The 23,932-nt window shown below is 47.8% G+C and overlaps 1 protein-coding gene across 1 annotated transcript in view; it reads right to left on the minus strand.

Annotated features, from left to right (window-relative positions):
- Window positions 1–2,595: 2,595 nt before the first annotated feature.
- The window catches only part of LOC103259476 (myosin-16-like), a 65,125-nt gene continuing 43,788 nt past the window's right edge, over window positions 2,596–23,932 (minus strand). The window contains 14 exon segments of the mRNA XM_008057142.1: window positions 2,596–2,796; window positions 3,987–4,187; window positions 4,813–4,983; window positions 5,693–5,818; window positions 6,817–7,020; window positions 8,606–8,798; window positions 11,136–11,239; window positions 11,333–11,469; window positions 14,551–14,767; window positions 16,304–16,436; window positions 18,793–18,989; window positions 19,637–19,764; window positions 21,073–21,190; window positions 21,793–22,038. Coding sequence (XP_008055333.1) covers window positions 2,596–2,796; window positions 3,987–4,187; window positions 4,813–4,983; window positions 5,693–5,818; window positions 6,817–7,020; window positions 8,606–8,798; window positions 11,136–11,239; window positions 11,333–11,469; window positions 14,551–14,767; window positions 16,304–16,436; window positions 18,793–18,989; window positions 19,637–19,764; window positions 21,073–21,190; window positions 21,793–22,038 — 2,376 coding nt within the window.

The raw sequence follows: 23,932 nt of genomic DNA on the forward strand, positions 1-23,932 counted from the left end.
CTTCCACCTCAGCCTTCCAAGTAGCTGGAACTACAGGCGCGTGCTACCACGCCCAGCTAAAGGGATCTGCTTTAAAAGGTGTCTTTTAAACACCTGGAGGCTAAGACTTAGCAGGTGGAAGAAGCTGAACCACCTACTCAGTCTGGGCATGCAGGAAGCCCTAGTGAGTAACACCCACCTAAGGTGAGAGCTCAGGGGGAGGGATCCCTTTCAGGTTTTTGCTGTGAAAAGAGATGGTTACACATTATTTGTATAACTCATCCAGAGGCAAGCCTCTGATTTCTTTAACTTCCTGAGCTAACCATTATTTCAGGGTTAGAGAATTAAGAAAAAGATTCTGTGTTTCATTTTCTGTTTTCTTCCTAAGCAAATGGTAAGATAAGACTCAACTTGACTTCAGAGGTCAATGGGGTTATCGCTTTTGGCTAAAACCCAAACTGACCACCATTGCTGAGAGAGAGAGAGAGAGAGAGAGAGAGTCGTAACTTGGGAGAGAACCTTACCCTCACCGAGGGCTGATTCAACCAAATGTTTGAACATGAGGCTAGAAATAATCCTCAGAATCCATGAAGGTTGGTGCTAAAGCTACAGTCCCACCCCCACCTCCGCCCCCCAAACTGAACCAAGTCTTGATTTTTAGCTGCTCTGGTTGATCTCAAACAGAAGGCACTGCATTAGTCTCCACAACAATTCAAATAAAAGACAACTTGACTTTCCATAGCATGGGCAATTTACTGGTTGCCTTAGCTCATTCTTCATCTGACAAATGGGGACATTTATACCCACCTCATAGGATAAACAACAGGGAAAAGCATTTGCCATGCTCCTGGATCTTGAAAAAGTAGGAGACACCTCCATTCCCTAACTCCATGTTTCTGGGTGGTTCTCAAACCCAGTCACACATCTGAGTCGCCTGGAGGGCTAAACCACAGATGCTGGGCCCACCCCCAGAGCTACCCAGGCAGTAGGTCTGGAGTCAGGATTAAAAATAGGTGCTTCTAACCACATCCCATGTGACACCAAAGTTGTTGGTCCAGGGGACCACGTTTTGGGAACCACTGCTCTAGAATCATGTTCTTTGTCTCTTTCCTGCCCTTTCCCTTGCTTCTCTCTTCCAGTGATTTATTCTGGAGCCAGGAAGGCAGGGATGAGCCCCATCTGGTCTCTCCTTTTAGAACTACTTGCAGGAATGATGAGTTCTGGCCATTCCTCTCCTTGAAGAGGTAGCCCCTCTCCAGGGAACATGCCTGCATTCGTTCAGTTCTACAGGTATCTTTAATTCTGAGGCAAAGGATGAGCAGACACACTTTTTTTTTTTTTTGAGTTGGAGTCTCACTCTGTCGCTCAGACTGGAGTGCAGTAGCCGCTCCCGGCCACCACAGCCTCGACCTGCTGGGCTCCGGCGATCCCCCCGCCTCAGCCTTTCGAATAGCTGGAATTACAGGCATGCGCTACCACGCCTGGCTAATTTTTTTATTTTATTGTAGAGATGAGGTCTCGCCTGCCCAGGAGGGTCTCGAACCCGCGGGCTCAGGCAATCCACTCACCTCAGCCTCCCAAAGGCGCGGGATTACAGGCTGAGCCACCAAGCCCGGCTTGCAGACACACTTTAAAGACACATCTTCAATCTAGAATTATAGCATTTAAAAAACTGATGTTTTTACCTTTATATATTTGTCCCAATATTTTTTCCTTGATTGCCTTTGAATTAAAGGAAATAAGAAAGGACTATTTTATTTTATTTTTGAGTTGGAGTCTCACTCTGTCACCCAGGCTGGAGTACATTGGCACGCTCACAGCCACTGAAGCCTTGACTTGCTGGACTCAGCCGATTCTTCTGCCTCAGCCTTTCAAGTAGCTGGAACTGCAGACGTGCACCACCATACCTGGTTAATTTTTTGATTTATTGTAAAGATGAGGTCTCACCAAGTTGCCCTGGCTGATCTCAAGCCCTTGGACTCAGGTAGTCCTCTTGCCTCTGCCTCCCAAAGTGCTGGGATTACAGGCGTGAGCCATCATGCCTGGCAAAAGAACTATTTTAAATTTTCCCCCTGAAATCCTATCTGTACTCAGTACTTAAGAAGTGGTAGCTGTGGTGATTATTATTTCCTGAGTGTTAGCAACCTAAATTTAACCAGCATTGACGAAATTCCCAGTGAAGAATGAATGATATTGTGGGGGATGTGAAAGATGAACACATATTGCCCTAAGCTTGTGGACTTTCATATGGTTCTCCAGTGAAAACGTGTGTGTACTAAGCAGCCAGGTTCCAGGTTGAGTGTCAAGTGCCTTCCATTTCCATCAGGCTTACCAGCACCTGTGACGCAGGTGGACAACACTCCACCCCAGGGCTGTGAGAATCCAGAGAGAGGGTATCACAGCTAAAGAGGCAAGGGAAGCTTTGGGGTTCCTGTGGCATGAGATTGGGTGTGACAAAGACTGGAGCTGGGAGCAGAGGGAATGCTGCTACGTAGCACAGTTGCTACCAGGAGCAAAGCCAGTGCAGGAGCGTGAGCTTCAGGCAAGGCCATCGAGAATGGAGTCCACACCTGAGTCCACACCTACCGGCTGTGACCTGGTACGTGGAGGAAATCCTCACTCCTCAGAAAGCGTTTTGGAGGAGCCTGTCTTGGACACCTGGATGATCTCCACGGAGGTGATGCCCTTGCCGGCCACGCGGTGCCTGGTGCGCAGCTTGTTCAGGGCGGTCTCCGCCATGCCGGCCCGCTCCTCAGCATCATCCAGCTCGTGCACTGTCTTCCTGTACCGAGCCAGGGTCTGGTTGGCCTGCTCCTCCTGTGACAAAGGCATGGCGGGAAACGGCATAAATCTGGCTGGCTCTGGTTAAGTGTGCGTTTTGATCAGTTCTACATAGATGTCTAAGAGTCAAGTTGTTCTGTAAGCCTTGCTACAAAGTAGCCGTCTCGGGGGAGGAACACCCTCCAGCTCACTGGGGACAACTGCCCTCAGTACTTTTCCCTGCCCCAACCACACATGTCCAGTCTCCTGGGTCTTCCCAATAGGGTTGCGGTCATTTTGGTTAGAAGCATATTTTCTTGGTGAGAATTATATCTACTATCCATTTGGCCTTTATCAAGCCTTTGGCAAGAGTGTTGAGTGCGTGGGTGGCTGATAGATTCGATGGGGTGGCCTCAGAACTGGCAGCCTGATGGCAGAGTTACTATCTAACTCCTGGAAGAGGAAGTATGTAGAATGTGCGGTGCGGTTGAGACTTGAAGCTACTGTTTGCTAGCCATTTGACTTTGGCTCTGACTTTTACTATCATAAACATTCTACTCTGGGTCTGTTTCCTTGCTTGTGAAATAGACTCTCAGCCTTCCTGCCTTAGCATCAGAGGATCAAATAAGGGAGGAAGAGGTCATTATTGCCAGGGGCCTCGATTGTCATTGAAAGGAGGAGAAAGGCAGCAGGACTTTCCCTGGGCTTAGGTCACACCTGCAGTGGTTACACTGGTATTTTCATTTTTTACAAGTTCTTTTGTTGTTGTTGTCCCACTCTGTTGCCCAGGCTGGAGTGCAGTTGCACAGTCACAGCTCACCATAGCATTGACCTCCTGGGCTCAAGCAATCCTTTCAACCCGGTCTCTGGAGTAGCTGGGACTACAAGTGCACCTCACCACACCTGGCTAATGTTTTCAATTTTTTTGGCAGAGGCTAAGTCAAACTATGTTGCCCAGGCTGGTCTCAAACTCCTGGGCTCAAGCAGTCCTCCCACCTTGGCCTCCCAAAGTGCTGGAGTTACTGACATGAGTCATTGTGCCTGGCCCGTTTTTTACAAGTTCTTATCTCCAGTGTATATTGTCTAGTCCCCTTCTCACACAATGCTAAGGATGAGGTGCCTTGGGCATGAAGTCATCATGAAACCAATACTTGCTTTCTTCCCTGTGATTAATTCCAGTCAAGGATGGTGACCTGACCTGGGAAGCAAGTGTTAGGGAGGAGCAGGGAGGCACAGGGAGCACTCACCGCCTCTTCGATCTGCCTCTTATAGACCTTCAGCTTATTCTGCAGCTTCTCCACCAGCTCCTGCATGCGCTGGTTGGTCTTGTGGTCCTCCTCTGTCTGGAAGACCAGCTCTTTGAGGCGGCGCTCATTCTTACGCAGTGTCTTGACCGTCTCCACGTGCTGTTTCTGCTCCCCATCCAGTTCTGTCTCTAGTTCCTTGATCTGAGGGAACAAAAGAGGAACACAGTTGAGGGAACACTTTGGAACTTCAGAGCTCAGTGCCTTCGAATCAGGGCATCATGGCTACGGTGACTACCTCCTGCTCAGTGGCAGAGGGGTGAGCCTGGGACAGGAGAGTCCGGCAAGCTCTGCCTTTAATGGGTCGTGCTGTGACCATCAGACACTTTCTCCTGAGTCTCAGGGTCCCTCCTCTGGGAACTGAGGGGGTCAAACGAGGTGATGGAACTTCCTGGGCCCTTCCAGCTCTGTTATTTTCGTGGAGTAAAGACTAGGGTTTGTTTTCTTTAAGTGAGTAATAAGAGGGAGGGAGGGAGAATGTTGGAAATAGAGAGAGAAGGAATATTGCTCTGCTTGAAAGCTAAGGATTCTGGGGAGGAAAGTTACAGGAAGAGAAGAGAAGAAGGAAAGGAGAACTCTAGATAAATAAGTTAAAGCTACTTGTCTCGATTTCCTTTTCTTCCTTAGTACTTGCATAACCTGATTCCTCATCAAACACAAGGCATGTTTTTGGTAAAAGACAGGCACCCCTTCCCCACCCCAACGTCCCCCACTTCCTCCCACCAGACCCCCCTTTCCTCTCTCCAGCTGAGCTCCACACTGTCCTCACCCTGGCTTCTAGCTTCATAATCATGCGCTTCCCTCCTTTGAGAGCCAGCTGCTCGGCTTCCTCCATCTTGGCCTGCAGGTCTTTGATGGTGACCTCATAGTTCTTCTTGATTTTCTCCAGGTGCATGCAGTGGTCCTGCTCTTGCCGGAGTTCTTCCGCCATGCGGGCAGCCTGTGGGTGGAGGGAAGAGCGGGAGTTGGAGCCGAGTGCTACCCAGGCCGGTAGCACCTCTGAGAGATGAAGGACCATCAGACACTTTGTCCTGAGCCTCAGGTTCCCTGCTCTGGGAACTGAGGGGGTCAGACAAGGTGACGGAACCTCCTGGGTCCTTCCAGCTCTGACATTTTCATGGAGTAAAAAGACTAAGGTTTGTTTTCATTAAGTGAGTAATAAGAGGAAGGCAGAAGGTTGTCTCACTGTCTCGCTGTGTCTGGGAAACCAAGTGATTGACAAGAGGATCCTCGCCTACACGCTAGGGTTTGTTGGAGGGGGTGCCCCATGCTCCCGTATGCCCCCAAATGGGGAGGGAGAGGCAGGCTTCCTTTTACTAACCATCCCCTCAAAGCTGTTTTAATGCTTCTCATTGCCAAAAATCCTGCCCAGATGAACTCACTTTGATGGCTCCTTTGATGTGAGTTCCTTAGCCCCACGCTGTAATCTTTCACATGACCATGGATAAGTTTTAATTCTTCCTTACGTTCATGTGTTTGGGTTTTTAGAAAAGACTTGGACTCCTCCAGGGCAGAGCCATATCTCCTCTGGCAGGGCACCATGAGTGGGTCCACGGTGACTCACAAGGGGAGGAGGTAGCCTTCCTGCTGACATCTCCTGGTCCTTAGTAGGTGCCCAGGCCCTGCCCAGCAGCAGGTGAAACACTTACATCCGTCATGGCCTTCTTGGCCCTCTCGTCGGCCGATCGGAACTCACTGATGAGTTCCTCATGCTCATTGGAGATGCGCTGGACATCTGATTCCAGCTTGCGCTTGACCACAAGGAGGCTTTGGTTCTGGAAGAGAAACAAAGACATTGCCAGGAGTCTGCACGACCCTTCTTGTATCCAGGGAAGATGCTCCTAGACATGCTTGTCAGACCCCAACAGGAAATGGTCCTGGCCCCTTTGCAGAGTGAGGGTGTCTCCACTACATTCTTCTCTGAGTTTTAGAGTAGAACTCGAATCATGACACAGTAGTAGCCTAGGAATAACATCACTTAGGCTTGAGGTAGGTGGCAGCTCTGGACCAATCCTGAACTCAGAGCTAGTTCAAGTGCCCAAGTTCAAGCTTCAGTACTTTCACCTACATGGATAAACTCCTTACCTCTCTGGGCTTTGGTCTTCTTATCTCTCGGATAGGGTCATAATCGTTAGGTGTCTCATATGCATTTATTCTTTTGGTAAATTCACAGGGGATAATAAGTAAGAATCTAGCCATGCTGGGAAAGAACTATACTATGAGCAGTACTGGTGATGTCACTGGCAGTAGGTAAGGACCCAGGTGTGGAGCATGGATAAGCCACTCAACTGTTTGGGCCAGTTTTTCATTTGTAAAATGGATGTCAGACTGTGGAATAATATAGATCTCTTCCAGTTCCACATTTTATCCTCATCTACACTGGGGGTAATTGTGGCTCTCAAAATTGGTTAAACCATCAGCCTCTTCTGGGGAGCTTCTGGAAGTTCAGTTTTCTAAAGTAAGAAATCTGCAGTGGAGAGGCCAGGAATCTGTCCTTTAAAAGCTTTGCACCTCATTGTGCATACAGTTAACACTCTTGTACTCCACACTTAAAAGTTGTTAAGATGTGTTTTATGTCATGATTTTCTTTTAACCGCAGTTTCACAAAAAGCTCTGCAGATGAGTTCTGAGGGCTTGTCGAGTGGGGGGCACCACCTGCCTCTGAGCTTTGAGGGGGGCCCATGAGGTCTGGGCACCGTCCTGGCCTCACCCCAGCACCCCACACTCCAGAGCGTGAGCCCGAGTGACCCTGACCCGGGAGCGGCTGTCCTACCTGGATGTTGACCTCGTTGTGCCGCTCAGTGATCTCCACCACCTCCTGCTCCAGCAGCTTGCGGGAGCGTTCGCTGCCCTCCAGGGCCGAGCGCACCTCCTCCAGCTCCGTCTGCAGCAGGCTCAGGCGCCGCTCCTGCAGGTTGTACTGCTCCCGCAGCTCCTCGTGCTGCCGGGCGTCCTCATCCATCTGAACCTGCAGGTCCTGGGGGGCAAAGGACCCGGCTTGAGCCCACACGCTGGGCTCCAGTACAACCTGGCACCCGACCAGGCTTGAGAGTGCCCTGACCTTTATGGACTGGCCTCCACGGGAAGCTGGGGCAGGGGTGGAGGCCACAGAGGAAGAGAATGAGCCACAAATCTGCCCTTGAGGAGTTCACAGTGTGGTTGAGTCCCAGCTGGGCCAGGACCCTGGACTTGTCTAACAGGAGGTCAACACGAGGTCAAGGCTTTCCTGATGGCAGTGTCTGGTGTTCCCAGCAAGGCCTTCTCAAGAAGGCCTCCCCTGACGAACTTTGGCAATTATGCTCTCACTGGCTAATCCCTGGCTCCCTTTCTCTGCCCTCTTATTTCTCCACAGCACTTATCGTCATTTTTAATATGACAGTTTTATTTATTTGTTGCTTTTTGTCTACTTACGGGGATGTTTGTCTATCACACCCACTCTTATACCCCTGGCACCCAAAACAGTGCCTGGATAGGACAGATCTCCAGTTAACAGGTATTGAATGCATGGATCCAACTATGTATGCTTTATTTTTGTTTATTTATTTATTTTTGAGTGGGAGTCTCACTCTGTCGCCCAGATTGGAATGCAGTGGCACACTCCCAGTCACCACAGCCTCGATCTGCTAGGCTCTTCACCTCAGCCTAGTACTGGGTGAAGTCACTGGGACTATAGGCGTGCACCACCACGCCTGGCTAATTTTTCTATTTGTTGTAGAGATGAGGTCTCACCAGGCTGCCCAGGCTGGTCTCGAACCAGTAGGCTCAGGCAGTCCTCTCACTTCAGCCTCCCAAAGTGCTGGGATAATAGGCGTGAGCCACTGTGCCTGACTCTGTATGCTTTAAAGACCAGCCTGATGACAGAAGGCAATGAAGGGAACTTCAGCTCTTTTTGTGTTTATTTCTTAAGGTGAGTGGTGGGTATATGTGTATTTGTTATGACCTTTGTTTTTCTATGCCTCATATAGTTGATGATAAGTCAAAAAATGATTTTCACCATCAAGACAGGCCCAACTTCCTGTTTTCTACCTTTCTTTCCTCTTTACAGTTGTCCAGGTTCTGGACTTTGGTAGTTGGGGCATTTTGATTATACAGTTCCCAAGTCTGCTGGCTCCCACTGCCAGCCACTTTACATTCTCATTCTCACGCCTTTATCCTTGCTGAAGACATACATGAACTTTAGCTTCCTGTAAGTCCTCAGGCTCAACCAGTGATGACTTGCTTTGTGATTAGTTCCTCCTTCTCCCAGATTGCTACTTTTTTTTTTTTTTTTGAGTTGGAGTCTCACTCTGTCACCCAGGCTGGAGTGCAGTGGCACGCTCACAGCTACCACAGCCTCTACCTGCTGGGTTTAGGTGATCCTTCTGCCTCAGCCTTCCAAGTAACTGGAACTACAGGCACACACCACCATGCCTGGCCAATTTTTTGATTTATTGTAGAGACAAGGTCTCACCAAGCTGCCCAGGCTGGTCTTGAACCCTTGGGCTCAGACAATCCACTCGCCTCTGCCTCCCAAAGTGCTGGGATTACAGGTGTGAGCCACCACATACTGCCCAGATTGGTACCTTGATTTGTTGTTGGAGCCTTTTCAGTGTTTTCACAAGTTCACTGTTGTTCTTGTTGGCATGGTCCAGCTGGATTTCCATCTCATTCAGATCTGTCTCCATCTTCTTCTTGAGCCTAAGTGCTTCTGCTCGGCCTTTGGCCTCTGCCTCCAGGCTGGCCTGCAAGGACTCGATTGCCCGCTGGTGGTTCTTCCTATAAATCCAAGCAAAGAAGACCTTGACCTATTGGGCCAGCTATTCAGTCTGTGCTAAACTTCCCTAGATAAAGGTCTCTCAGCATCATTATGGGTATGGCCACCATGTTGCAAAATTAAACAAACCCTTAAAGGACTTAAGCAGGGGAGTATCATGCTTTGAGGAAAGTAAAGGAAGGTCATATTTACTGAGTATTTACCATGTGTCTTATGTGATCTCAACTCATTTAACATGCAAAACAGCCCTGTAAGAAAACTGAGGCTCTGAGATGCTGAAAAACATGCCAAAGGTCATACATTTGGACCACAAATGGAGTCATGATTCAAATCCAGGTGCTAAAGTCCCTGATTTTTCATTACGGCACGTGAGCTACGGCCATACAAGTCAGGTTTATATCTCTCTTCAAAACAACAGTCACTAATTGGTTGTGTTTAATATGTCATGATTATTTTGTCATCAACATAATAAATATTTCCATAAAGCCCCCATATAAGCTGTATTAATCTCCTTCTATAGGAGAAGACCAACAAGGTAATTGAAGTGTTCAGTAAACATTTGGTTTTTAAAAATTTTTTATATTTATTTATTAAGACTAGTCAAGTGCAGTAATGAGAAGGGGGGAAAGTTAGAACAGGAGTTAAATCTGTGATCTGTAACTGACTGTGAACAATCAATTGGGATAACTCACTATCTTTGGACTAGCCCCATTTGTCGAATAGAGGCAAATAAATGTAAAGATCCTATCATCTGCCTTGCCATGCTGTGTTCACCTCAGCTTCATCCTTCGATGCCCACCACATGCAAGGATGTTGCAGGATTTATAGCACCTTGAGATGTATTCAGTTTCCAGATATGAAAAAGGATATTATAACACTCTCAAAAAGCAAATAAAATAGTGATTTATGTTGACTTTAAAAATAAATAAAAGCAATAACTATAAAATGTTGAAAATATTAAAGATTTAAATAAATGGAAAGGCATACATGTTCGTGGATTAGAAGACTTAATATTGTTAAGGTGGCAATAATCCCCAAATTGATCTACAGATTCAACACAATCCCTAACAAAATTTCAGCAAATTCTTTGTAGAAAATCACAGATTAGCCCTAGAATTTTTACAGAAATGCAAGGGTCCCAGAATAACCAATAACCTTGAAAAAGAAGAACAAAGTTGTAGGACTCACACTTCCCAACTTAATAGCTTATTATAAAACTATAGTAATCAACACAGTATGGTCTTAGTATAAGGATAAATATATATACTTGACATTTATGATCAAGTCATTTTCAACAAGTGTACTAAGACCACTCAATGGGGAAAAAAGTCTTTTCAACAAATGGTGCTAGGACACTGGATACCCATACACAAAAGAATAAAGTTGGACCCTTACCTCACACCATGTGCAAAATTTAACTCAAAGTGGATAAAAGACCTAAATGCAAGAGCTAAAACTATAAAACCCATAGAAGGAAATATAGGCAAAAATCTTTGTGACTGGGTTGTTTAGGCAATGGATCTTTAGATATGACCCATGAAGCAGAAGCAGCCAAAAATAAAAACAATATAAATTGAACTTTTTCAAAATTATAAACTCTTGTGCTTCAAAGGACACTTCCTACAGAATGGAAGAAAATATTTGCAAATCATACATCTGATAAGGCTCTAGTACCCAGAATATATAAGAAACTCTTACAGCTCAACAATAAAAAGACAAATAGGCGTGGTGGCTTAGCCTGTAATCCCAGCACTTTGGGAGGCTGAGGCGAGAGGATTGCCTGAGCCTGGGGTTCGAAACCAGTCTGGGCAACTTGGTGAGATCTCGTCTCTATAATAATTACAAAAACCAGCCGGGCGTGGTGGTGTGTGTCTGTAGTTCCAGCTACTTGAAAGGCTGAGGCGAAAAGATTGTTGGAGCCCAGCAGGTCGAGGCTGCGGTGGCCAGGAGTGTGCCACTGCACTCCAGCCTGGGCGACAGAGTGAGATTCTGACTCAAAAAAAAAAAAAAAAAAAAGGCAAATAACCCAATATTTTAAATGGGCAAGAAAAGACAGTTCTCCAAAGAAGATATACAAATGGCCAGTAAGCACTAAAGATGCTCAGCATCATTAGCTATATGGCTAAAATACTCTACTATATAAAGTGTTCATAAACCAGAGAGTGCCACATCAATGTAAAGTACAATCATTATTTCAATTTAATAGATGAGGAAACTAAAGTTCAGAGAAGTTCACATGAATTACCCAAGGTCATGTGGCTAATAGGCAGTAGAAATCCCAGTTTCCAGACGCTATTACACCGCCTAAAAATCAGCCTCCCATCCCATCAGCTTCATACCTTGTAGCTTCAAATTCCTCTTCTTTCTCATGGATTCTCCGGTCGATGTCAGCTTTAACCTGAGCCAGTTCTAACTGAATTCGAATCACCTTGCTCTCTTCAACCTACCAGTAAAATAAACATCAGTCTTTCTGGCCAAGAAGATGAGCAGTCCCTGGCCAAGGGTCTAGCTCCCAGGGTAATAGCCGCATGGTTACCTCCAGGGAAGATTCAGCTTCTTCCAGGGCCACCTGGAGTTCTTCCTTTTCCATCTCCAATTTTTTCTTTAATTTCTGCAGTTCATGCACACTCCGTCCTCCCTCACCCAGCTGATCAATAAGATCCTTTATCTCCTCTGAGATAGAAATATTCATGTTAATAAAGCACATGAGCACCACCAGCTATGGAAGGGCATGACATGTGGTCCAGTCACTCCTCCATTGGGGTAAGAAGCAGGCACTCCTAGCCTCAGTGGATCGAAAGGGGAGCAACTTCCTTCATATCATAGACTCATGGAATATCAGGGCTTGGGCAGAAGGCTGGATTCAGGCTCCTCTAAGTTCTAGGTGGCTTTTGGAGGCAATTGGAGGATGTCATCTAGGCCTCAGCTGTTGCTGTCTACCTGTGCTGGCATGGTTCACCTAGCTCCCATTATCTGTACCAGGAAGTGGTGGCTTTTTCTGGAACATTTTTTATTGCACTACTCTGGAACCCTGAGGAACACTGTCATGCTGCCTCATTGTCTCTCAGCCCAGACGCAGGCTGCTCAGTCACTCTCCTCCATGGCTTCCACCAGCCTGGAGCTACCTTACAAGGCTGGCTCTGATCTGGGCTTCAACTGCCAGGTGAGTTACATATTCCTCTACTCTTAATCCCCAGGTTACCTAGGAGTTTTCTCATCTGTACTGAGAGCTGGTGGGAGGCCAGGTCCATTGTCAAAGACTCTTAACTAGTACCTGATTATTGTCCCCCTCCTAGTTTCCTTCCTTTCCTAGTCCAGGCAACCTTTATTTGGTTCTTTCCAAATTTTTAACTCATGTTTACTTTCTGCTCAAGTCCTTTACTTTGAAATTAAGAAAGTGGAGCCCTCACATCTCAAACACTTAGCTATTAAGATTGTCTCCTCAGCTGGGCGCAGTGGCTCACACCTGTAATCCCAGCACTTTGGGCGGCTGAGGCAAGAGGATTGCCTGAGCCCAGGGGTTTGAGACTAGCCTGGGCAACTTGGCAAAACCTTGTCTCTACAATAAATAAGTAAAAATTAGCCCAGTGTGGTGGCGCACACCTGTAGTTCCAGCTACTTGGAAGGCTAAGGTGGAAGGATTGCCTGAGCCCAGCAGGTTGAGGTTGCTGTGGCCGTGAGCATGCCACTGCACTCCAGTCTGGGTGACAGAGTGAGATTCTGACTCAAAAAAAAGATTGTCTCCTTTAAGTATATAATTCCCCTCACCGCCCAGGGGGGACTCATAGGACCTTGGGCAGGTTTGGGGACCATCAAACCATCTGCCTCTTCCCTCCACTGCATTGCCTCATATCAGCCACTCTGGGACTTAGAAACAACTCTAGGGAGAAAACAAGGTGGGGTAACCTGGAATTGACCAAGAAAACCCTGCAATGCCTGAGATTTTGTTTCTGCTGGTCAGCAGAATGGGGGCCCAAAACCAGTTATTTAAAATATAAAAAGTAATATCTCTTGCACAACTGAGTCTGGGTTAGAAATGTGTGCTTACTATAATAATGAATAATACAGTCAAAGCTCTGTATGGCAAAATGGTCTTCAACAGATAGCCAATATTTTTCAAGCAGTATTCAACAAAATAAAATTCCAGCCTGAGAGTCCTATATTTAAGAAATAAACAGATAATCCTCAACTTGTGATGGTTCAACTTTTGATTATTTTTAACCAGGAGTGGTGGCTCATGCCTGTAATCCCAGCACTTTGGGAGGCAGAGGCAACTTTGGGTTGCCTGAGCCCAGGGGTTCGAGGCCAGCTTGGGCAATTTGGTGAGACTTCATCTCTACAATAAATTTAAAAATTAGCTAGACATGGTGACATGCACCTGTGGTTCCAGCTACTTGGAAGGTTAAGGCGGAAGGATCACCTGAGCCCAGTAGGTCAAGGCTGTGGTGGCCGTGAGTGTACCACTGCACTCCAGCCTGGGCGACAGAGTGAGACTCTGACACACAAAAAAAGCAACTTACAATTTTTTTTTTTTTTGAGTCGGAGTCTCACTCTGTTACCCAGACTGGAGTGCAGTGGCTGCTCCCGGCCACCACAGCCTCGACTTCCTTCCACCTCAGCCTTCCAAGTAGCTGGAACTACAGGTGCGCGCTGCTGACGTCAGGCTAATATTTTTATTTATTGTAGAGATGAGGTCTCACCAAGTTGCCCGGGCAGGTCTCGAACCCGCAGGCTCAGGCAATTCACTCACCTCAGCCTCCCAAGGCATGGGATTACAGGCTGAGCCACCAAGCCCGGCTTGATTTTTTTATACATTTTTTTAAGACAGGGTCTAACTCTGCCACCCAGGCTGGAGTGCAGTGGCACAATCATGGTTTACTACAACCTCAAACTCCTGAGCTCAAGTGATCCTCCTGCCTTAGCTTCCCATGTAACTGGGGCTACAAGTACAAACCACCATGCACAGCTAATTTTTTTTTTTGAGTTGGAGTCTCACTCCGTCACCCAGGTTGGAGTGCAGTGGCATGCTCATGGCCATCCCAGTGTTGACCTGCTGGGCTCTGGCAATCCTTCGGCCTCAACCTTCCAAGTAGCTGGAACTACAGGTGCGCGCTACCACACCTGGCTAATTTTTTGATTTATTGTAGAGACAATAAATGTTGCCTGGGCTGGTCTCGAACCCGTGGGCTCAGGCAGTACTCTCACCTCAGCCTCCCAAAGTGCTGGGATTACAGGCTTGAACCACTGCACCCAGCTCCCAGCTCATTCTAAATTTCATTATAGAGATGGGGGGGTCTCACTGTGTTGCCCAGGCTGGTCCAAAACTTCTGGCTCCAAGCAATCCTCCCACCTAGTTCTCCCAAAATGCTAAGGTTACAGGTGTGAGCCACCATGCCCACCATGGGTATATGCTCTATGTAAAATCTATTGAATCTTTATTTTTGCCTGCCACTCTGCTAAGGGAAAACTTCATACATTGTATCTCATTACATCATCATGACAACCTTACAAGGAAGTTAGAATTATCTACTCATCTTACAAATAAGGAAACTGAGGCACAGAAAGCGTAACTCACCTAAGCATTGCTGAGTGCCCAAGTTCTTCTACAAAGCACTTGCTAGCCAGTCAACAAACACTTATTGAGCACCTACTATATGACAGGTACTCAAACCCATGATGTACTCAGGAGGAAGGAGGCTCTGGCTGTGTCCCCATCCCTGCAGGCCCACCCTGCCTGCTTGTCCTCAGACTCACCTTGCAGAGTCTTATTCTCCTTCTTCACCGATTCGAGGTGCTCCAGGGACTCCTCGTAGGCAGTCTTGATCTTGAAGCTCTCTGTCATGTACATGCGACACTCCTTCTGTGAGCTGTCCACCTCCACCTGCAGCTCCTCACACTTCTGCTGCCACTCAGCCAGCATCTTGTCAAAGAGCCGCTGCTTCTTGTCCAGGGCAGCAGCTGCAGCATTGGCCTGGGGCAAGGTGGAGGCGGTGTCTCGGGGGTCTGATTTTCCTGTCTCTTCCCCCTCCTTTCACACTTCCCACCAACCTTCCTTTCTTCCCTTTCCCCTCCAGTAATTCTCGTGACCAAAGACTTCTTGGGAATTGGAATATAATTCAACACTTATGACACAAGCACAGATCTGCAGAGAGCTGTATTCCAATTCTAAAACTTCTACTGGCTGGGTGCAGTGGCTCTTGTGTGTAATCCCAGCACTTTGGGAAGCTGAGATGGGAGGATTGCTTGAGCCCAAGAGTTCAAGACTAGCCTGAGCCCAAGAGTTCAAGTCAGCAAGACCTCGTCTCTATTGTTAAATTTTTAAAAAATTATTTTAAAAAATTAAAAAATAAAACTTCTGATAGAGTGTTACCTCGGGAACACCACTTCATTTTCCCTGGATAGAATTTTATTGGGTATAAAATGAGGAGTTTGGGCCACAACAACCCTCCCAGATTTATAAAATTTGATCGAATTCCCCATAACATTTTTTTTTTTTTTTTTTTTTTTTTGAGTTGGAGTCTCACTCTGTCACCCAGACTGGAGTGCAGTGGCCGCTCCCGGCCACCGCAGCCTCGACCTGTTGAGCACTGGCGATCCTTCTGCCTCAGCCTTCCAAGTAGCTGGAACTACAGGCGTACACTACCACGCCCAGCTAATTTTTGATTTATTGTGGAGAGGAGGTCTTGCCAAGTTGCCCAGGTGGGTCTCGAACCCGCGGGCTCAGGCAATCCACTCACCTCAGCCTCCCAAAGTGCGGGATTACAGGCTGAGCCACCAAGCCCAGCAACATATTTCTTTATAATGGTGAAATATACATTACACTTCATTGTCCAACTCAGAACAGATTATTCTTAGACTTTATTTTTCCATAGACATTTCGTTTTCTCATAACTGCCTGGCAGCTGTGTATTTGCTATTGTGCTCTATTTGATTTTGTAAAGTTTTGTTTAATATCTTAATTTCGGAGTAGCAAAATCTTTTGGGGTTTCAGAACTTTTTTCTCTGAAGCCTTTCATGTGGATGTGACCTCCTGCATGTGTGGCCACTTGAGGTGGCTTCATGTGGCTCCCCCCGCCCCGGCCAACTTGAACCATGGTCCCATCTAGACCAAGACCAGGGAGGTGCATACCAGTAGAAATCTTATTTAATTCAGCTAGAGGCTGGCAAATCTTTGAACCAGGAATGCAAACAGGAATATTAAGTCACACAAAGTATGTGGGACGTGCTTTGTGTAAGAAAGAGGGGAACAGGAAAGATGTCTTATGTAACTTCCTGGGAGCAGATCTTATCCTCGTGTCCCTATTTAAATAGTGACTTGTTGAGAGTTTGTGACACATGCTCAAGAGGGAGCCCGTATCCAAGGAGCTCCTGAAGATACCTCTGTGCTCCTCTCTGGGACCACTGGTTTCTTTCTGATAACCCCAGATAGGTGACAGTGTCGCCCTACCCCTGCTGTGGGCTCTCTACCCCAGTAGATAGAAAGCCTTTGAACATGTGACCCTCTGACCTTCTCCAAGTCAATGGTGAGGTCCTCCACTTCTGCCTGGAGTCTCTGTTTGTTTTTCTCGAGGGAGGCGGCTCGGGCCTGGGCGGCTTCGGCTGCCTCTTCGGCTTCCTGGAGCCTGGCAGCCAGCTTCCTCCTGTGAATGAGGACCAGAGGGGTCATCAAGGAAACATAGGAGCCCACAGGCACAGCCTCCTTGTTGTCAAAGTCAGGGCAGTGTGTGTTGGGGGGGTAGGGAGGCACTAAACTCTGGTGACAATGTTGGAAAAGATGGAGAGTATTTGGAGGAGAGCCACCAATTCACTCACTCATCCATTCAACAAATAGTTATTGTCTCTACTCTGTGCCAAGTACTGTTGCTGGTGTTAGGGATACATCAGTGACTAAAACACTCTTAAGAGTTGGGTGTGGTGGCTCACACCTGTAATCCCAGAACTTTGGGAGGCAGAGACAAGAGGATTGCCTGAGCCTAGGGGTTCCAGGTCAGCCTGGGCAACTTAGTGAGACTTTGTCTCCACAACAAATCATAAAAAATTAGTCAGGCCTGGTGGTGCACGCCTGTGGTTCCAGCTACTTGGAAGGCTGAGACAGAAGGATCACCTGAGCCTACCAGGTCAAGGCTGCAGTGGCTGCGAGTGTGCCACTACACTCTAGCCTGGGAAACAGAATGAGACTCTTACTCAAAAACAAAAACACTTTAAGATCCCTGCCCTCATGAGACTTCTGTTCTGAGTGGGAAGGCTGGAAGGGGACAGGCAGTCCAGGTGGGAAGGGATAATTGCAGTTTTTTGTTTTTTTTTTTTTTGAGTTGGAGTCTCACTCTGTTGCCCAGACTGGAGTGCAGTGGCCACTCCCAGCCACCGCAGCCTTGACCTGCTGGGCTCCGGCGATCCTTCCACCTCAGCCTTCCAAATAGCTGGAACTACAGGTGCGTGCTACCACACCTGGCTAATTTTTGATTTATTGTAGAGATAAGGTCTCGCCAAGTTGCCCAGGAGTGGTCTCGAACCCGGGGGCTCAGGCAATCCACTCACTTCAGCCTCCTAAAGACGCGGGATTATAGGCTGAGCCACCGAGCCTGGCTGATTTCAGTTTTTAAAAAAATTTTTATTATTGATCTGGAGTCTCACTCTGTTGCCCAGGCTGGAGTGCAGTGGCATGCTGACGGCCACCACAGCCTCAACCTGCTAGGTTCAGGGGATTCTTCCACCTCAACCTTCCAAGTAGCTGGAACTACAGGTGTGCGCCACCATGCTTAGCTAATTTTTTGATTTATTGTAGAGACGGGGTCTCACCAAGTTCCCAGACTGATCTCAAGCCCCTGGACTTGGGCACTCCTCTGACCTCAGCCTCCCAAAGTGCTGGGATTACAGCTGTGAGCCACCGTGCCTGGCCAAGGGTGATTACAGTTTTAAACGAGGGCTCAAGGGAGGCTCTCTGAGAAGTTGACACAGAAGCAAAGTAAGAAAGAACTTTAGATGAAAGTGTTGCATATGCTGGGAATTCTAGTGGCTGGAAGGGACCAGCAAGCAGGCTGGGATCCCCTCTACTGCCTGGCCCAGGGTGGCTCACCCACAGGCCTTCTCTGGGTGCATGGGCCCACAGGTACCCAGGCCAGCATCTTTTTTACAAGAGCGAGTCAGAGCCACATTCACATGTTCACCCTTATTTCCTCAGGCCTGTCAAGCAGAGTGTCTGCTTCTGTGGTTTTTGAAAGAAGGAGAAAGTTCAGAGGCGTTGAGGGCATTTGCTGCAGAGCTGGTGAGCGGATGCAATGAAGACCTTGGCCACTCTGTGGGCTGTGTCTTCCCAGCATCACCCGGGCCCACTGAACGGGCACTTGCATTTTAGCAAGGCCCGTGGATGCTTCTGGAGCACTTCAGAGTCAGAGAAGCCCTGTCTAGAATGGGAGCCCTGGCTCCCGATGTCTCTGCAGGAACCTGGGCGCATCAAGATGGAGAACATAAGCCAGGCAAGGTGGCTCACGCCTGTAATCCCAGCATTTTGAGAGGCTGAGGCAAGAGGATTGCCCGAGCCCACGGGTTCGAAACCTGCCTGGGTAACATGACAAGACCTCATCTCTACAATAAATAAAATTAACTGGGCGTGGTGGCGCGTGCCTGTGGTTCCAGCTACTTGGAAGGCTGAGGCGGAAGGATCTCTGGAGCCCAGCAGGTCGAGGCTGCGATGACTGTGACCATGTCACTGCACTCCAGCCTGGGCGACAGAGGGAGACTCTGACTCAGAAAATGATGGAGGACAATCCTTAAAGAAGGGACTCTGAGGGTTGGCAGTACGTGCAGTGGAGATTCTGTTGAGGGCTTAAGGTTGGCTCCTTTGTCCAGACACACTGTCCTCCTCTTAGAGAAGCTCATGAACTTCCTTCTCCTGGGCTTGACCCTCGCCTCGGCAGTAACTGGCTTAATGGTGAGACCCCCAGGACCCACCTGCCCAGCCTGCCTGGCTCATCCAAGGACAAGGATGGCACTTACTTGGTCTCCTCCAGCTCCTCGGTCCTCTGAATGGCATCGGTCTCATACTTGGTCCTCCAGGTGGTCACCTCGGTGTTGAGCTTGGACACCAGGCGCTGCAGCTCTGACTTGCCCCCCTGCTCCTCTTCCAGTTGCTCCTTCACCAGGTCCAGGTCATGCTTGGTGTTGGCGAGGCTCACCACGGCTGTGCTGCGAGACTGTGGGGACCAGCCTATCAGGGGCCATGGGGCTTTCTACAGTTTCCCGGGGCCACTGCTTAGACATACATAACATTGGAGCACCAGTGACCGCAGGTAAACGAGGGCAAAGACTCATGATGCTACAATCCAACCCATGAGGGTTTTGTTTTCCTTCTTTTCGTCCTATTATATCCTACATGGCCAAAAAAGATATGTAATTTCATTCAGTCATACACATGGGCATACTATAGTTTTGAGGTTAACTTTCTTTTGAGTTGGAGTCTCACTCTGTCGCCCAGACTGGAGTGCAGTGGCACGCTCCCAATCACCGCAGCCTCGACCTGCTGGGGTCCGGTGATCCACCTCAACCTTCCAAGTAGCCAGAACTACAGGTACACGCTACTACACCTGGCTATTTTTTAAAATTTATTGTAGAGACGAGGTCTTACCAAGTTGCCCAGGTGGGTCTCGAACCCACAGGCTCAGGCAATCCACTCACCTTGGCCTCCCAAAGTGTTGGGATTACAGGCTGAGCCACCGAACCTGGCCAAGGTTAACTTTTTTACTAGCCACAGATATTTTTCGTGTTCTTTGTGCATCTTCCTAACCTGTAACTTTCTTTAAGGAGGCAGCTCTGTCATTACTAATCCTATCCCCAAACAAACCTTTGACTCTTCATCTAGCTGTCTCTTGTAATCATCCACTTGTGATGTCAGAGATGTCTTTATCCGCAGGATTTGATTGAGCCGGCTCTGGGATTCTTCATGTTCCCGGCTCAGTTCACTGTTTTCAGCTGGGTAAGAAGAAAATTGAAGAAATATTGAAGAACTCGTTCCCTGGCCAGATCCTAAGCCCCCCAGGGTATTGCTCCTAAAGTACCCAGTAAATATGGCAGCTTAGCCAATTGAGCCGGAGTGGAAAGCCCAGTGACTCAGCATGCCAGCTGCCCAAATTAAGTGAGCCCAGAATAAAGGCAAAGGCCAAAGGGTCCCAACATTTGAGTGACTTGCATGGAGTTAGTAGCCTCAGATAACAAAGCCCCCAGCTCCTAACTTTCAGGAGAATTTCAAAGGAATTTGGAGAAAACAGTGGGGTGGAGAGTGTTTACTTTGTAAAATGTAGTTGTCTGCATCTCAGAACCTACACTCCTGTCATTTGTGGAATGATTGCTGAAGCCAGAGGCCAGGAAGACGTCTATGGGCCTGAGAGGAAGAGCACGAGTTTCCAATTCTACTCTGTAAGTAATTTCATCTCCCTGAGCTTCACTTTCCTAATCCATCAAATAGGGATATTGATTTTCAAAAGTATTTTGAATGAGAGAAATAAGGCTGAAGGATGCCTGTGAGTTCTCTCTATGGCACACGGGAGCACTGTCTAACAGGCCTACCTATAGAGTATTTAGTTGTGTAAGAAAATGTACCTTTGTTGGACTTCAAAATATAGCTTTGCTTACTCCTGACTGGAGCCCAGCCTCTGCAAAGTTAGATGTTAGCTTGTATATTGGTAAGTTGCCAATTATTTTTGTCCTAGAGATGCAAAGGATTTCTTCTGGTAGGGGGGCAAAAACTAAACTAAACCAAACGCAGAGGTTATAGTATTAATGTTCTATAGGGCATTAACCAGTTTTGCATCTAACTTAGCAAAGTTATTTTAGCATTCCTTTCCCTGCTGACTGTGTAAGTCTCTGCCTCTCAAGTGCTCTTTGAAGGTAGCCTTACCATTTTTCTGGTTTCCTTATTAATGAGTTACATAAATCCTTCACACATGTTCACTTTATACTAGTATGTGAGTCGTGTTTTAAAATGTTTGAAGATTATTTTTTGTCAACACAAATGTTCCTCTTGCTGACCTCACTGGGCAGATAAGAGAGCTGATACTAAATGCTTTGAATAGTGTTCCCTGTTTTCCATTGTAAAGACGTTTCTTGGAATATTCAGCAGGTGAAGTGAAATCTCCTTGTCTCATACAGGAGTTGGATGAGAATTTTCCAAGGCCAAGAAAGCTCTGGGGAGAGGACCCAGCTATTCTTTCCATTTCCTTGAGGGTCCCTATTCCTTCCACGCACTGATCCTTAGGAAGCCTCAGGGAGAAGGGAGCTCACCTTGGAGGCGGGTCCTAATGGCATTGATTTCTGCCTGGTTCCGCTCCAGCTCTGCCACCTTGGCATTGGCTTCTGATAAGCTATCTTCCAGCTTTCTGACGTGGGCCTCGGCATTTATCTGCTCAGGAAGAACGAACTCAGTGGGAACACGAGGAGGGGGTGCCCACCCTGTCACTCTGGCTAGAGTGCAGTGGCACAATCACAGCTCACTGCAACCTGGAACTCTTGGGATCAAGCAACCCTACTGCCTCAGCCTCCCAAGTGGCTTGGACTACAAGCATGTGCTACCACATTCGGCTGATTTTTTGTAGAAACCAGGTCTTGCTATGTTGCCCAGGCACATCTTGAACTCTGGGCCTCAAGCAATCCTCCCACCTCAGCCTCTCGAAAGGGCTGGGATTACAGATGTGAGCCATCACACCCAACCTGGATCACTTTTTCTTTGAATTACAGCAATGTGCGGATTTGTCTTATCACTTCTACTAGCCTTTAACTCTTTCAGGACATTGTTATATTAATGTAATGATAATTGTAATCGCACATTTACTGAACATTTTTTATGTACAGGGGACTATTGTAGCTCTCACAATAGGGCTCTAAGGTGGGAATTATTATATCCTCATGTTATAGACAAGGAAAATGAAGCCCAGTTAGATTAGATAACAGGGTCTCCCTGTGGCTCTAGTTGGGCCAGCTGGGGGTGGGGGGGAGGTCCCTCACCTTGGACTTCTGTATCGTCTCCACGCTGGCGTTGAGATCGTCAATCTCAGCCTTCATGACCTGCTTGTCCTTCTCCAGCTTGGACTTGACCCTCTGCAGGTTCTCCACATGCTCTGTCAACTCAGCCATGGAGTCCGTGTGCTTCTTGCGCAGTGTGGAGGCCGTGGCCTCGCTCTGCAGGGCAGCCTCCTCCAGCTCCCGCCGCAGCTTCAGCAGCTCGGCCTCCCGCTTGCGGTTCTGCTCGATCTGGGGAGAGAAGGAGCAGAGCTTAGCAGAACTGGCGGTGCCAGCCTCCTTGGGGTGGAATCTTCCCACCTGCTCAGTGGTCCCCTGATACTCCTGCATCTTGCTCAAAGAAGTCCTGATTGATTTTTTTTAATCCAGTCCAGCTTGGATGGGCAACACAGTTGATTCTGTTTTTGCTATTGTGAATAGAGTTGCAACAAACATACGTGTGCAGGTATCTTTTCTGTAGAATAATTTGAGTTCCTCTGGGTATATTCCCAATAGGGGAATTGCTGGGTCATATGGAAGGTCAATTTCTAGTTCTTTCAGAAATCGCCACACTGTCTTCCAAAGAGGTTGTACTAGTTAAGAAGGACAAATATATGGACTTTGCAGCAACTTGGATGGATTTGGAATCGATCATATTCAGTGATTTATCACAGAAACAAAGCACAGTGTTCCATAGTTCTCACTCACAAGCGGACCTTGAGCAATTATAACGCTATAAGAAAGCGACTGGCGCCGGGCTCAGTGGCTCAGCCTGTAATCCCGCGCTTTGGGAGGGTGAGGTGAGTGGATTGCCTGAACCCGCGAGTTCGAGACCCGCCTGGGCAACTTGGTGAGCCCTCATCTCTACAATAAATAACAATATTAGCCTGACGTGGTAGCGCGCGCCTGTAGTTCCAGCTACTTGGAAGGCTGAGGCGGAAGGATCGCCGGAGCCAAGCAGGTCGAGGCTGCGGTGGCCGGGAGCGGCTACTGCACTCCAGCCTGGGCAACAGACTGAGACTCCAACTCAAAAAAAAAAGAAAGTGACTGGCAGTAGTGGGAAACTGTCAGGTGAGCCGTGGGATTGGCAGTGGAGGGAAACTGCCAGGGAGGGAGGGGCATACCTCATCAACAAGGGTAGCTGCATGATCAATGTTTATATACCTAACCCTGAATTGTACCCCACATCTTTATAATACAAATTTTTTTAAAAAATTAAAAAAAAGTCCTGATTGAAATGTCAGTCCTTAGCCCCTGGCTGTGTTGCCCATAGAACTTGTTTAGATAGTGCTGTGGGTTGAATTGTGCCCCCTGAAAAAGATATATTCAAATCCTAACCCAGGGTGCCTATGAATGTGACTTTATTTGGAAATAAGGTTTTTGCAGATCTAATTAGTTTAGATGTTATACTGGATTAGACTGGGCCCTAATCCAGTGACTGATGTCCTCTTAGGGACATTTGGACTCAGAGAGACACACAGAGAGAAGGGCATAGAAGCAGAGATTGGGGTGATGCATCCAGCCAAAGAGCACCAAGGATTGCTGGCAGCCACCGGAAACTGGGAGAGGCTGTGGACAGGATTCTCCCTCAGGGCCTGCAGAAGGAGCCAGCAGTGTCCACACCTTGATTTCAGAGTTCTGGCCTCCTCACTGTGAGAGAATACAGTTCCGTTGTCTTAGGCTACCCAGAAATGTGATTGATTCTTACAGCAGCCCGAGGAGGCTCACAAAGATAGCAGCTCTTGTGTAGTTCTCTTTCGCCATTATGTAGCTAGGTCCTTTCCACTCCAAGTGCAGACCATGGGCCAGGGGCATTGGTATCACCTGGGAGCTCATCAGAAATGCAGAGTCCTTGCTTTAGAAACTCTGAACTAGGCCAGACTCAGTGGCTCAGCCTGTAATCCCAGCACTTTGGGAGGCCGAGGCGAGTGGATTGCCTGAGCCTGTGGGTTCGAGACCCACCCGGTCAACTTGGCAAGACCACATTTCTACAATAAATCAAAAATTAGCCGGGCGTGGTAGTGCGCGCCTGTAGTTCTGGCTACTTGGAAGGCTGAGGTGGAAGGATCGCCGGAGCCAAGCAGATCGAGGCTGTGGTGGCCAGGAGCGTGCCACGGCACTCCAGTCTTGGCGACAGAGTGAGACT

The sequence above is a fragment of the Carlito syrichta genome, unplaced genomic scaffold, assembly GCF_000164805.1.
Source record: "Carlito syrichta isolate Samal-C Ts95f unplaced genomic scaffold, Tarsius_syrichta-2.0.1 Scaffold302779, whole genome shotgun sequence".
NCBI classification, from domain to species: Eukaryota; Metazoa; Chordata; class Mammalia; order Primates; family Tarsiidae; genus Carlito; species Carlito syrichta.